Source organism: Protopterus annectens, chromosome 12.part0 (assembly GCF_019279795.1).
Source record: "Protopterus annectens isolate FY-2018-M chromosome 12.part0, PAN1.0, whole genome shotgun sequence".
Taxonomy (NCBI): domain Eukaryota; kingdom Metazoa; phylum Chordata; order Ceratodontiformes; family Protopteridae; genus Protopterus; species Protopterus annectens.
Genome location: NC_056746.1, coordinates 138,892,902 through 138,908,742, shown reverse-complemented (window position 1 = coordinate 138,908,742; position 15,841 = coordinate 138,892,902). Strand labels below are relative to the sequence as shown.

The 15,841-nt window shown below is 36.2% G+C and overlaps 1 protein-coding gene across 1 annotated transcript in view; it reads right to left on the bottom strand.

The window, feature by feature from the left end:
• The window catches only part of LOC122816398 (multidrug resistance-associated protein 1-like), a 786,965-nt gene that overhangs the window by 153,385 nt on the left and 617,739 nt on the right, over positions 1 to 15,841 (bottom strand). The window contains exon 21 of the mRNA XM_044089156.1: positions 15,018 to 15,126. Coding sequence (XP_043945091.1) covers positions 15,018 to 15,126 — 109 coding nt within the window. The remainder of the gene's footprint in view (positions 1 to 15,017; positions 15,127 to 15,841) is intronic.

Below are 15,841 nucleotides of genomic sequence, written 5' to 3'. Positions count from 1 at the left end.
GGATGTCACTTTCCTAAACATGCTGGGATAATTTATTCCAGAGATGGGGTAAATGTTTGATAAATATGATTCTCCAATGAGTTTTATATCTATACTGATGGGGATTTATTTATTTATTTATTTACATTTGTTGACCGGGAGTGTCCAACTGGACGTAGGTCCATTTTCAGAGGAGGCCCGTGGAGAAAAGCTCCACAGTTAAAACAGACAGTAGTTACATTGGATTACATAGCGATTAACAATTTAACATAGCAATTAATTACAAACATATTTACAGATGAATAACATAGATTTAATTCCATAGTTCTGGTATTTGTGGAGCTATTGGTCTTGTGGAGATGCAAGAGATCAAGGAAGATGGAGTCCCTAATGGCACAGAAACCCAGGCATAGATCTGAATGTAAACACCTGTAAGAGACTGAGTATAGTGATAAGCTGTCAAGCCTCTCCTAGTAATCAAGTTTCTTGGAAAGTCTGGGGGTTTTAAACTAAAAGTATTTATTGCTGGAAGTCAAACAGTTCAAAATCAAGCTGTAAAACCTCAAATTTGTTCAAGAATTGTGATACAATCCAATAAGAGTATAAAACACAGGTTTAATTCAAGAAATGCACTATAATCCAGTAAGCGTATAAGCGCTTTCATTTTAAACCATTTAAAACTTCATCAGATACAAAATGTAACAGTTTTGAAAGCATTTAAATAAACTTAGTTGGTCAAATGACCTTTTTAAACTTTTAACGCAACATTTCCCTATTTTACATATCCCAAAAAAATAAATATTATCATTAATCCATGCATTACTGTATGTTTGTTATACTATTTTTAAAATTTATTATACTGCTGAAGTTAATTCATGTAGTTGTCATACACAATAATCAGTGATAAATAAAACATTAATAATAGCAATAAAATGTTATTTTATTAATTCATCTCTCCTATGCTTTTAGTTTCAGGATGGGAGCAATATTGACATGATCATTTAGTCCTGCTTGTCTATATGCTTCTAGTTGCAGTTGCCATTTTAATTCATGTTGCTCCAGAATTACTATCCAAGGACCCCCCCCCCCGCTTTTCTTTCTCCACTCTTTCTAGTATACTAAATTTAAAGGAGTGGTCAGAATGTTCGTTTAAGTGCCTAAACAGTGCATACGTGGTTCTTTCTTTTTTAATTTCGTATAAATGTTCATAAATACAATTACGGAGCTTTCGCTCCATTTTTCTCACATAAAACCCTTCACATCCTTGACATTTTGCAATGTAAATTATACCTGCAGTGTCACAGTTGTATTTGCCCTTTATATTCAGTTTCCTTCCCTTTAAATTGATGCGAGTACCCTCAAGTATATATTTGCAGTAACTACATCTCCCCCATTTTGTCATCCTATTACTTAAAGCATTTATCACTTTACTTTGTGCTTCAACCATATTTTTATGTTACTGCCTCTTCTATAAATAATAGTAGGTGTTACCCTGATGTCATTGATTATGTTTGGGTGTTCTTGTAGCACTTTCCAGTTTTTATTCAAAATCCACTTTATGTTACCACTAGCTTTATTAAAGGTTATAATAAAGGCATTATTGTATGTTTGTTGTTACCATAGTTGCCATTAATACTGGTGGTTACCTCATTTGGTGAGTTCCTTGTCAAAATAGGTTGGTAAAACCCATTTTTCTCTTAGATGTAACTTCTAATGTTAACTCATTTAATAATCCTAATGGGTAACCTCTTCTGGTTAACATCCCTATTAGGGTATCTACCTCCTTATAGTAGTCTTCATCTAGAGTGTTCATTCTGGCCACTCTAACCAATTGGCCCTTTGCCACTGCCCTTTTCTGTTTAAAGGGGTGGCAACTAAAGAAGTGGAGTAACATGTTGGAGTAAGTTGGTGTTCTGTATATACTAGCTACATATTCCCCCAAATCATGATTCTTCCTGAGCATAACATCCAAGAATGGCATTTCATTTTTGTTATATTGACATGTAAACTTAAGGCACTCTGTACTTTCATTAATATATTATAGAAAGTTTTTTAATGTAGTCTTATCATTTCCCATATAAGGAAAATATCCTCCAGATAGCGTAAATAAAATGTAATATTATCTATATGGACACTGTTATGCACGAACCTCCTTTCTCACTCCAACATAACTACATTTGCCAAAAAGGACAACACTGGGGAGCCCATGGCTACTCCTTCTTTTTGTTTGTAAATTTCTTCCTCAAAGTATATGTAGTTGTTGGTGAGAACAATTTCTAAAAGTTCTATGACATTATTATTACTATAACTTGATCCAAGCTTTTGCTCTCCAAATACTCCCTAGTCCATTCTAGGGCTATACTGTGTGGAATAATGGTGTATAGATCCCTTACATCTATTGTAGTCATGATATCTTCCTTTTCAAATCTAATAGTGTTTGTTTTTGACAGAAAATCCTAAGAATTCCTACACAGATGTTGTTCTTGTGTTAAGTAATGTTTACACTTAGTATCAATATACTGAGCACATGGGACAGTAATGGAGCCCCTGACATCCACTATCGGTCTCATAGGTGGATTATTAACTGACTTGTGGATTTCGGGCACTCTGAAAATTGTAGGGATTCAGGGTGATGTTACACTTAATTATTTAAATGTATCCATGTCTATTCTTCTCTCTATGAATATGTCTCTAATTTGATTTGTTAGTCTCGAATATGCACTGTTTAACTCTGATCTACTACTTCTTTCATATGTTTCTGCTTGTAACATTGCATTTATGTTGTTCTTATACGTTTCCTGCTTCATAATTACAATACCCCCCCCCCCGCCCTTATCGGGTTTCATTACCCATAATTCATTAAAGTGTATGAAATCCATAATTTCCTCTCCTATATCATTACTGTTGTTTTTCTTTCTTTTTTTTATTATTGCTCTCATAACGAGCCCTTAGATCAATTTCACACTTTTTTTTCAAATATGTTTAGGACAGGTTGTATAAGCGACTTGTTCTTAGTGTATCATAAATACTGTTACTATTATGCTGCTTAAATAACAGTTGAAAATTCATTCTACGTATATATAATTTTAAATCAATTAGTACATTAGTCAAGTTCATTTCACTTTTAGGTACAAAATTCATACCTTTTGGAAAATAGTCAGCCATGTCTGTCCATATAGGGTATTCCGTGTAATTATATAACTTAAAATTCTTCTCCTTGTTGTATACAACCACTGGGCCTTCCCTCCAAACCAACTCCAGTTCATGTCCTGGTTCAATTTCTGTTCTTTGAAATATGATGTTCTCATCCCCATGCCTGTTCAGGTATTCCTCCTCCAGTATGGTGGTGCATTGCCTTGATAATAGGTATTTCCTTTGCCCTGAAATGGGCCCTTTCCATAGTTCTTCCTGTTGTAATACACTCTTTGTTGGTTCTGTAGTCATTCCAACCTCCTGGGTAATGAAAAATCCTGCTGGTAATTAGGGCTGTTGGGTGAAAAGTTATTGTTGTGCCAGTGTCCATCATTCATATCACTTTCATGTTCCATGCTGGTATGATTGTCAGCTCCTGTTCCTATTGCCTGATTACCAGAATGTTCATCAAATCCTTTCCATGTTTGTGAAGCCGGTGGTGGTGGTGGTGGGAGGGGGGGGGGAGGATTTTCCCATTTCATACTCTCTTGTATTGTTTGTATTTCTTCATTTTGTATCCCTTATTTTTCACAATATACACTATAAAATACCCATCCATGCTTGGCTTTGTAATCCTGGTATAATTTATCATTGACAATACTGTCAATTAATCTTGTTACCTCTGTAGTTAATTTATCAATGAACTTATTGTTATGGTGAACTGTGACTTCCATAAATTCACACCCTTGCTATTCAAAGAGAGCCACAAGATCTTTGTGTAGGGGTGAATTAATGTCTGTCCCAGTGGGATACCTCCACTGCCTAAAGCCTATCCGCACTCTGTTTTCTTTGATGTTTTCCAACTGCAATTTTTTTAGTTTAAACAGTTTTTGATCCAATAATTCCAATCTTCATGAAACATCTGTAGTTTCTGTGACATTGTTCTCATTAGTGAATCCAACCCCTTTTTAGATCCATTCATTAATGTTAGGTATATTATTCCATGCGTTAATCCATTAATGTTATGCCCCACTGGTGCATTACTACCAAAACGACCTGAATTGTTATACAGTTGTAGTATTGGCCAGTTCATTGGTAGTTTGCTGGCTCGCAGATGTATTACCAGCCTGTCTAGCCCCAGCAGGGTTACTGGAGCTTGAAGCGGGCGTGTGTAGGGGTGTGTTGTCCAAATGCTGAGATAGCTGCTGCACTAGTAATGTTAAGCTTCCAACTGTTTGCTGCAACACAGTAATTTCCGACCTCAGAATGCTCTCTCCTGAGTCAGGGAATAACAGCTGAGATAGACCATCGTTTCCAGCTGCCATACCAAACCAGAAAACACAAAAAACAATTTTGAGACTACAAATTAAAAGTACATATTGCTGGAAGGCAAACAGTTCAAAACCAAGCCGTAAAACCTCAAATCTGTTCAAGAATTGTGATGCAATCCAATAAGAGTATAAAACACAGGTTTAATCCAAGAAATGCACTATAATCCAGTAAGCGTATAAGCACTTTCATTTTAAATCCTTTAAAACTTCATCAGATACAAAATGTAACAGTTTTGAAAGCATTTAAATAAACTTAGTCGGTCAAATGACCTTTTTAAAATTTTAAAGCAACATTCCCCCATTTTACACATCCCAAAAAATACATATTATCATTAATCCATGCATTACTGTATGTTTGTTATACTGTTTTTAAAATGTATTATACTGTTGAAGTTAATTCATGTAGTTGTCATACACAATAATCAGTGATAAATAAAACATTAATAATACCAACAAAATGTTATTTTATTAATTCATCTCTCCCATGTCTGGGGGCTTTCAAGATGATGATTTCTCTGTATAAATACATACCATAGGGGGCATTGTACTTTAATACTGACCTAATTAGAGCTGCGTATAGAGGGATGCTAACTTATTTTAATCTGGATGACAAGCCTTTAGATATCAATTGTGCCAAACAGAACTATTTTCTAATTACCGATGCCCTATGGTGGTCAAAGGACAGAGCATTATTGATCCAGGTACCAAGATCCCTGACAACTTGGTTAGTTTGGAGTGGAGAAATTATTATAATGTACATTAAGGGAGCAATATTTTTACCAAATGTGACAATACTGCACTTTTCTGCATTTAAAACACCTAAACTATGATCCCTACACCAATGCTTAGTGTGAGGCACCTCTTGTAATAAACTGGTATCAGAATTTTGTCTGACAATAACACCCAGGTTAAAGTCATTGATAAACATAGTTGACCATAGGTTTGAGTCTTTGGTTTGGAGGATGGAAAAGTATTTATCAAAAAGTAGGGGTTCCAGCACTAAGCCCAAAGGTGCAGTACTAGTTACCCTTTCCTTTCTGAGGAGGCACATGCCACCTTAACAATGAGGATTTTGTCTTTGAGCCAATATGCTATTCACACACAGGTCAATGTTTAAAGCTATTATTAGTTAACTTAAAATACCAGCATGGGCAAATACTAAAGGGAGTAGCTCAAAAGCAGGTTGTGGTTCAGGAAGGAGAATGAACCTTACCGTCTATCTGGAATTTTCATATTAAATCCCTTTAAATCTTCAAAATAAGTCACCTTGAATCAGTATTCATTTAAAGACATTTTATTTGGATTAGGCCTTTCATCTCAAAGACTTATTGAGATCATACAAAACTTATAGTAATACTGGCTAAGGCATTTTTATTTTATCCTAATTTCAACAAAAGGGGCATGCAGTTGCTGTAATTGTTTTTTTCATATTAGCCTTTTAGTTGGTTGCAATTGTAGCTTCAAAAATGGCTGTGCTTCCTTGGTAAAAAATTTGCATACAATTTTCAGAATTAGCTTTTTAATTGGCTGTAACTGAAGCTCCCAGATTGGTTGTGCTTCTTTACTACTAATTTGCATAAGTTTTTCAGAATCCTTTCAATTTAGAGAATTTCCTCACCACAACTGTGTTCCCACCTCCTTTGCTTTACATTTGTTTATATGTAACTTTGTACTTAGTTTTCAAGTGAATACAAAAATAGCCCTGTTTTTCTGTCTTAATCCCTTTACCTACTGTTGTGTGATATTGCAGTTGGAATAAATAATTAACGGGGGGTGTGGGAGCGCAGGGTGGATTGACTCCCTGCAAAAACATTGAAAAATGCAACATCATCTAACCATATAGAAAACCACTGAAAAATTTGACTAAACTGAACCACATTTTCTCAATGTTTTTGCAAGGGTGGGGGTGCATATATAGGTTCATAGGTAGGCACTAGGCTATCGGCCCTAGGGACCATACAAGCTTAGCCAAAAAATGTACCCTCGCTTTTGCCACCCAAGAAAATTATTTTCCTGCGCCCCTGTCGAGCAGAGCCACAGAAGTGATCCCGGGGTGAATTTCCCATTTCCCATCCAATCATCAAGATTTTTCTTGAAGAGTGCTAATGAGGAGCTCTGTTTGACATAGATAGGTAGTCTGTTCCAGAGTATGGGAAGTCACTGGGACAGGAATCTATCCCTCCAGCATGTTCTGTTTATTGTGGTGACAAGGTTAAGGTCCCTAGAGCATGCAGCTCGGACGGATTGGGATTTCTTTAAGTGGAGCATGTCCAACAGCTCTGGGTTTGACATAGCTTTGTATGTTAGGCAGAGATCACCCCTGAGTAGGCGATATGCAATAGAGTAAAGCTGTAGTTTTTTGAGACGGTCTGCATAGGGCATCTGTTTGAGGCCAGTAATCCTCTTTGTGAGGTATTTCTGTGGTCTTTCCAGTTGTTGTAGATGTCTTGTGAGGTACATACCAAAAGGGGCGTTGTACTCTATAATGGGTCTAATGAGTGATGAGCAGAGGGGAACAATGACCTCTTTTTTCTGGATGAGAATCCTTTTGTGATGAGATGAGCCACGTACAAGGATTTCCTGACCACTGTGGTGATGTGATTATCAAAGGAGAGACTACTGTCCACCTGTGTCCCAAGGTCTCTTATCACATTTTCGGCATTAAGTAGACTACCAGCTATGTGGTAGTTCATGGGTACAGAGTTTTTACCAAAGGGGATGACAATACACTTTTTGGCATTGAGCTTCAGGCCATGGCTTTGACACCAGGTATCTGTCTCAGTGAGGCCCTTTTGTAGTTTGTCCACATCGTTAGGAGTTTCGATTATGGCTCCTAGTTTGCAGTCATCTGCAAACTTTGTTAGTCAAACACCTTCTGTGTTGGCCTGCACTTCAGAGAAGTAGATACCAAACAGGAGAGGACCCAGGACTGAACCCTGTGTACTCCACTTGTCACTGGTCTGATGTCGGATTTGGAATCCGCTACTTTCACAGTGTGGGATCTCTCCGTGAGCCAGTTGGCAGCCCATCTTGTGACATAGGGATTTATACCTAGTTTAGTGAGCTTATCTATAATTCCAGAGTGGGTATAGATATAGATATAGACAGATATAGATTGGATATAGATATGCATACAGATAAATATATATATATATATATATATATATATATATATATATATATATATATATATATATATATATATATATATATGAGTGTGTGTGTCTGTGTGTATATACATATAGAGATATAAAAATAGATAGACGTGTGTGTGTGTGTGTGTGTGTGTGTGTGTGTGTGTGTGTGTGTGTGTGTGTGTGTGTGTGTGTGTGTGTATGTGTGTATACAGATTTATATAGAGATATATAAATAGTTAGATAGACGTGTGTGTGTCTGTGTGTGTGTGTGTGTGTGTGTGTGTGTGTGTGTGTGTGTGTGTGTGTGTGTGTGTGTGTGTGTGTGTGTGTGTGGGTTTAAGTGCAAGTTACTTATGGAATCAACTAAACCAACCATTCATATTTTTAGGAGGAAAGGAAATAGGAGGACCTGTAGAATAATCGCGCAGAGAATATGCAAATTTCACACATACAGTGACCAGAAACCAAGACTGAGCACAGCATCCTGGGATCATGGAGGTATGATGTTGAGATCTTACCACTGAAGCCACTGTGCTGCTCTCGAGGACTTTAACTATTGCAGTATCGCATGCTGTATCTGCGATTTTAACACAGCAACACTACGTCAAAGATACAAAGATACACTAATAAACAGAAGCAAAGATGACATTTATTATTTTAACATTACCTTAGTAGTGTTCTTTGTTGTGTAGCTTTTGTTTATAATTGGATAATTATGCTGACACAAATACTTTCTTCAGATATTAACTATGACTATATCAATAGACATAACGGTGCACAGTCTATCTAAGGTTCAAGTAAAGCAATATACAAATACACGGATATTATGTAACAATCCTAAATATTTGTTAAATGCAGTCTAACAGCCACAAGGTAGGCAACATGCAGATAGCAAGATCAAAACCAACATAGAAAAGCATTATAACAGAAACGTTGAGTAGAAGAAAGCAACATACAATATAAAATCAGAGAATAGTGCAAAGGCGTGAAAATTATTTCACAAGAATCAGTGGAGAAAGCAATGATCTTACGATCAAAAATGATTGAAAAGTGGTAGCTGGGTCATGCAGTTTTTCAGACCATAGTTGACCGGTTGGTCCTGATGGGAGTTGTATGGCTTTTCCTGTCAGAATAGCTCTGCACCATAGAAACAGTATTAAAGCAGGACATCTGACATGCTTTATCCCAGGCTTTTCTTACACCAAAAGAGAAAGTTAAGAGCTTTATGCAACTAAAGTGTAATAACCATGACACACACCCTCTAATTTATTACTGTGATTAAAGATTGGGCCTTAGTATATTTAAAAAAATCTCAAGATTTATATTATGTTTATTTTTTACAAGGGGGCAAGCCTACCTGCACCCACCCAATGCTAATTATATACACCAGCTTTCAGATTACAATCCAGTCGAGAAAGAGCATAGTCCCCAATCCTCACTATAATACAATCTCATACTGAAAAAGCTGGTACATTACAATCAGCTGCATCAGTATTTCCACATGTCGCCAAACAAACTTATTGACAAAAGGTTATGCCTATATATATATATATATATATATATATATATATATATATATATATCTATATATATACACACACACACACACACACACACACACACACACACATATATGTATATATAACACATGTAAACACATGCATGCATGTGCATGCACAAACATCCACACACATACACACACACACACACACACACACACACACACACACACACACACACACACACACACACACACACACACACACACTAAAAGGAAAATGATAATCAGCTTTTGAAAGATACTTTTTCTCTAGCATGTAATTCACATTAATATGAAACTCTGAAACAAGAGTTACACTTTTAATAGGGAGAAACATAACTAGTAAACAATGTGATAAATATGTGCAGAGTCTGTCTGATGAAAAAATGGAGGCACTTGAGCTTTGACATCATCTACTGTTATTACAGTAATTATTATTGTAATTTCAGGAGTAAATGAGTTACGCATAGTTTGTCAATGTTCATCCATTCAGAGGAGGGTTACACAAAGCTGGCACAGCAGTTCAGAGGGATAAATCCCTAAGGGTGACCTAGATGACTAATAGTAGAGTACTGATCAGACACTAGAAGAGTCAACCACGGAGGGGGGGGAATCTGTGGTCTACAGTTTGTAGCCGAAACTGGGAAGAGAAGGCAGCCAAGTCTGCTATATTCCTGATAACCAACAAAGTAACAAGGTGTGACAATAAGCAGCATAAACAGCTGAGGATGACCACCCACCAAGCAGCACAGTCACATGTTACAGCCAGTATTACATACATGTACAGGAGTAGGCATGTGGGAGTTCTATTCATCCAGGGTACCCCAGGGTAGGCCATGTTAGTATAGAACAGAAACCCCTGCCTGGAAGATTGGAATGGTGATGTTCTATAGTATCCCAGGGGAAAAAGAGACACAGGAAAAAAGGTGTGATGTTAAACAAATTCAGTAAAAACGTGAAATACAGCAGCACGCTGTTAAGCAAATCAGTATCCAAAACAGCTAAAAAATTATGGCAGCACCAGGAAATGACGTTCAAGATTTAATCCACAAGTTCAAGACAATATTTCAAGTAAAATACAAGCCAAAAGTAAGTGCTTTCATCTCCTGCAATGGAGACTTCTTCAGACTAATGGCTTACACTTAAACAAAACCTTCTTTAAATACTAAAATAGCAGTCAATTAAACTTAATTGACAATTAATCATTAAAAGCTGAATTAGCAGTTTTAAAACAACAGTCAGCCTAATGTTGACAAATACCTCTAACTAAAATCCCTAATGCTTCAGTCCCTTCCTTTTTAAATACATAATAAATTCTTCTCTGTTATTAAGTCCTGGGGGAAAACATACATTTAATCTAACCTGCCAGCAGTATTCCAACCACCCTAATTCTTCTTCTACATTAATACTTTTAACATTAGGATGCACTGAATATATTACCAAACACTTAAAATTAATTTTACATCTATTTTCCACATAATGCTTACCCATAGCATGTTTTACATCACCCTTACCAATAGCATAGTGGTGTTCATAGATTCTCCTGTACAATTCTCTTTTTGTTTTGCCTACATAAAAGGAGCTACATTCTACACATACTAATACATAAACAACATTTTTAGATCTACATGTGAATCTACCTGGGACTTCTACTAAAGTTTTCCCAAGTGTAATTTCATGACGTTCGATGTATAAATATTGACAATAATTACAATTGAAGCACTTTACCATTCCTTTCCTTTCTTCCACAGCCTTATTTTTATTTAACTTCTTTTGAAAAAAGTCTTTAAAATTTTTTGCTCTTTTTTGTACAAATTTTGGTTCATCTCCTAATTTCTTTATAATTTCACTATTTCCTTTTAATATTCCCCAATTCCTTCTAACTATACTTTTAATAGTATTAGAATCAGTACTATTCTGTAATGCTAAAGTTGTGGTAAAATCTACAGAGATTTTCTCCTTTGGTTTATCTACAATTATATTGTTCCTTTTCATAATTTCTTCTGCCATCACATTATCTACCATTTCGTACCCTCTACTTAACATTATCTTGCAAAAATTGTCAGCCTCAACATGAAAGATTTCATCATCTTTCATCAAATTACTAATTCTATTTATTTGACCTTTGACAATGTTCCGCTTGGTCTTTTTTGGATGTAAACTTGAATAGTATAAATACATGTTGTTTTGAAATTTCTTTTTATGAAATTTAGAAACTAATTTGCCATCAGATTAATAGATCATAAGTTATGCATAAACTTAATATAGGAACAGACATTGTTGATATATTTCAAAAATTCATTTAGTTCGTCGACAGTGCTATCCCATATTATCAGAACATCATCGATAAATCTCAACATTTTGATAATATTTTTTGCAAAAACACTTTCAAAAATGTTGGCTGACTCCCATCCCTGCATAAAAATGTTAGCATAACTAGGGGCTAACGCAGCACCCATAGTAACCCCATTTGTTTGCACAAATAGTTGATCATAAAATTCTAAGTAATTGTAGCTCAAAACCAAATCTATCATCTCCATTAACAGCCCCACTGTATTAGTAGAAAATTCTCTCGATTTCAGTAGCTCCATTCTAACCATCTCCATACCTTCTTTGTTTGGTATCATTGTATATAAAGAATTAATGTCTAAAGTTAGTAATATATCAGAGTCAGAGACCTTAATATTATTAAGTTTATTCATACAATCATAGCTATCTTTTATATATGTGATGCTCTTTGGTACCACTTTTTGTAGGTGTTTATCTACTAAAATAGACATTCCATCTGTCTTACTATTTCTACTGGCTACTATTGGTCTTAAAGGAGGAGAATTGATATTTTTATGGATTTTAGGTATTCCAAAAATTACTATGCTATGGGTAAGCACTATGTGGAAAATAGATGTAAAATTAATTTTAAGTGTTTGGTAATAGATTCAGTGCATCCTAATGTTAAAAGTATTAATGTAGAAGAAGAATTAGGGTGGTTGGAATACTGCTGGCAGGTTAGATTAAATGCATGTTTTCCCCCAGGACTTAATAACAGAGAAGAATTTATTATGTATTTAAAAAGGAAGGGACTGAAGCATTAGGGATTTTAGTTAGAGGTATTTGTCAGCATTAGGCTGACTGTTGTTTTAAAACTGCTAATTCAGCTTTTAATGATTAATTGTCAATTAAGTTTAATTGACTGCTATTTTAGTATTTAAAAAGGTTTTGTTTAAGTGTAAGCCATTAGTCTGAAGAAGTCTCCATTGCAGGAGATGAAAGCGCTTACTTTTGGCTTGTATTTTACTTGAAATATTGTCTTGAACTTGTGGATTAAATCTTGAACGTCATTTCCTGGTGCTGCCATCGTTTTTTTGCTGTTTTTAAATTCAGTAAAAATACAGAAGTATGAGCCGTAACAGTTTCATGCATGACTTTTACAAGTACACAGAAAAATAATACAATCACAATTTGACATGAAGGTAGGTGTACAAAACTGAACTCAACAAATGAGAAAAGGAAGCACCACATCAACACAACTGTAATATCCACTACTTATCAGTTTCATTGGCAGTAGCAACCTCAGAGTTAGAAAAATCATGTGAGCACAGCTATCAAATATAGGTGCATTAGGCAAAGCCTCCAAAACAGGTCTGCATGATTGTTGAAATAATGTGGATCATCATCATCTTCTTTCGGCTGTTCCCATTAGGGGTTGCCACAGCGGATCACCTGTTTCCATTTCTTCCTGTCCTCTTCAACTTGCTCTGTCACACCAACCACCTGCATGTCCTCTCTCACCACATCTGTAAACCTAATCTTAGGCCTTCCTCTTTTCCTGTTACCTGGTAGCTTCATCCTTACCATCTTTTTCCCAATATACTCAGCATCCCTCCTCAGCACATGTCCAAACCAACGTAACCTTGCCTCACTAGCTTTGTCTCCAAACCTTCCAACCTGGGCTGACCCTCTAATATACTTATTCTTAATCCTGTCCACCCTCATCACACCCAGTGCAAATCTTAACATCTTTAACTCTGCCACATCCAGCTCTAACTCCTGCCTTTTTGTCAATGTCACTGTCTCCAACCCAAATAACATAGCTGGTCTCACTACCCTCTTGTAGACGTTCCCTTTCACGCTTACTGGTACTCGTCTGTCACAAATCACTCCTGACACTCTTCTCCACCCACTCCATCCTGCCTGTACTCTCTTCTTCACCTCTCTTCCACACTCACCATTACTCTGAACTATTGAGCCCAAGTATTTAAACTCATCCACCTTTACTGCCTCTACCCATTGCATCCTCACCATTCCTCTATCCTCCCTCTCATTCACACACATATATTCTGTCTTAGTCCTGCTGACCTTCATTCCTCTTCTCTCTAGAGCATATCTCCATCTCTCCAGGGTCTCCTCCACCTGTTTCCTACTCTCACTACAGATCACAATGTCATCTGCAAACATCATAATCCATGGGGACTCCTGTCTGATCTCGTCTATCAACCTGTCCATCACCATTGCAAATAAGAAAGGGCTCAGAGCTGATCCTTGATGTAATCCCACCTCCACCTTAAACGCATCCGTCACTCCCACCGCAGACCTCACCGCTGTCACACTACCCTCGTACATATCTTGTACCACTCTTACATACTTCTCTGACACTCCCAACTTCCTCATACAATACCACAACTCCTCTCTAGGCACCCTGTCATATGCTTTCTCTAAGTCTACAAAAACACAATGCAACTCCTTCTGACCTTCTCTGTACTTCTCCATCAACACTCTCAGAGCAAACATCACATCTGTAGTGCTCTTTCCCGGCATGAAACCATACTGCTGATCACTAATCATCACGTCCCTTCTTAATGTGGATGATGCCTTGTATTGATGGGTCAGCTGATTATGTCATTGTTCATAGCTAATCATGAAACAAAGAATCTTGAACAAGGCCGATGCATCATAGTTGTCCTCAAAGAGGTACACTATATTTGGAATAAGTAACTGGCATTAATGACAGGGACAGAACATCAGATAAGTAATTAAAAACGAAGTAGGACTTATGAAAACCTTGTGGTACTGAAAAAGAATACTTTTTTTGAAAGAGAAACCACATTCAAAATTAAACTTAAAGCTTCTTACTTAAGGCATTGTTGAAGTCTATTTAGCAAATCGAATGTTTTGAGAGGAGGAGGAGTGGTGTTTTTTTTTTTTTATTTCTTAGTAATGCTTTTTTCTGAATAATAGACAGTCAGCACATAAAGCAACTGACTCCTATTACAGGGCATTTAGAAAGATGTGTTGATGTATGTAGATCACCAAATAATATTCAACTAAATACAAAAATGTTAAGTCAAACACTAAGGATTTTTTTTGTTTTGTTTTTATTTTTATCCCTTATGTTTAATGGTGACTCTATATTTAGTTTTATTAGCTATAGCAGTACTGGCCAAAGCTTCCCACACTAGATTAAAATGAGTGCCACTAGCTTTACTGCATCTTTTTTCTTCCACATTCTTTATTTTGACGTTAATATGTTGTAACTTCCATCATATAGTTGCTAAAGTCTGCAAGGTGAAGTCATAAGATTTTGAAAGCCCCAGATGCCACACCAGTGGTATGACCATTATCAATATATAGTACTGACATATTTTTACACCACAAGTGAATGCTTGTCGCCACATCCCACCACCCCCAATCAGCACTCTAAGTTCCACTATTATGATGATAACAATTATAGTCTCCATAATTTCAGTGGACACCCCTTTATTCAAATCAGATTTTTCAATGTTTCAGAGAATTCTAAATAAACACTCTTTAAGAACATATGCACCATCAATATAAATGTGCACCAACATAAACTGAGAAATTACAGAATTTTTTTTTCCCACAAAATGTGAATGTACTTGCCTTGCCCTGCTGTGCTTTGTCAGCTTCTGTTAAAGCTCCTCTCTCTTCATTTTCTCTGTTTTTCTCGTCTACTTCTTGGTACTGTTTTGCAGATCTCTTCATCTTCTGACTTCACATTAACAGTAAAGGCCACTTAGAGTGATTGCATTTCAAATGAAACATGGTTCAGTTCTGCATTTCTAACTCTAGAACTAAATACTACATAGACATACCGAATAGGTAAAGGTCTACAAATCAGATACTGACAAAGCGTTGCTGAACAGCAGAACTTTTACAATGAAAAGTTTATCAAAATAACCCAGCCTGTTAATGAAATACATCTCCAAGATCTTTAAATAGCTTAAAAAAGACAACAAAAATGTAACACCAGAAAAACAAAGTGCATGCTATTTGATAAAGTAGAAAGACTGAGTATGGTACCTAGCAGCTGGAGTAAAACTAGCTACTGGAAACAGTCAATATATGTAAATGACTGAGAATTTGCCTGGACTTCCCCTCTTCATTCAGCAGTTCTATGGAACGAAATTCTAAAAAAAGCAAGATTAATAAACAAGTCTGCTTTTTGGGAAGATAACACAGTACTTTGGCTTTGTAACATGCATGGGTTCTAGAAAAGGGATAATATGTCCACCACTTCTGCTTTGGTAATCTATTTTAACACATTAATCTATATGTTACTGCATAACAATCACTGTGGCACTTGCGATAACTGCGTAATACTATAGTGTAGCATACTAGTTAGGTAGGAGCTCTAATTCCAAACAATGGCAACTATGAAACATTGAGTGTTTGTGTGAAAGAGTGTGTGTTTCCTTGTAGAGACC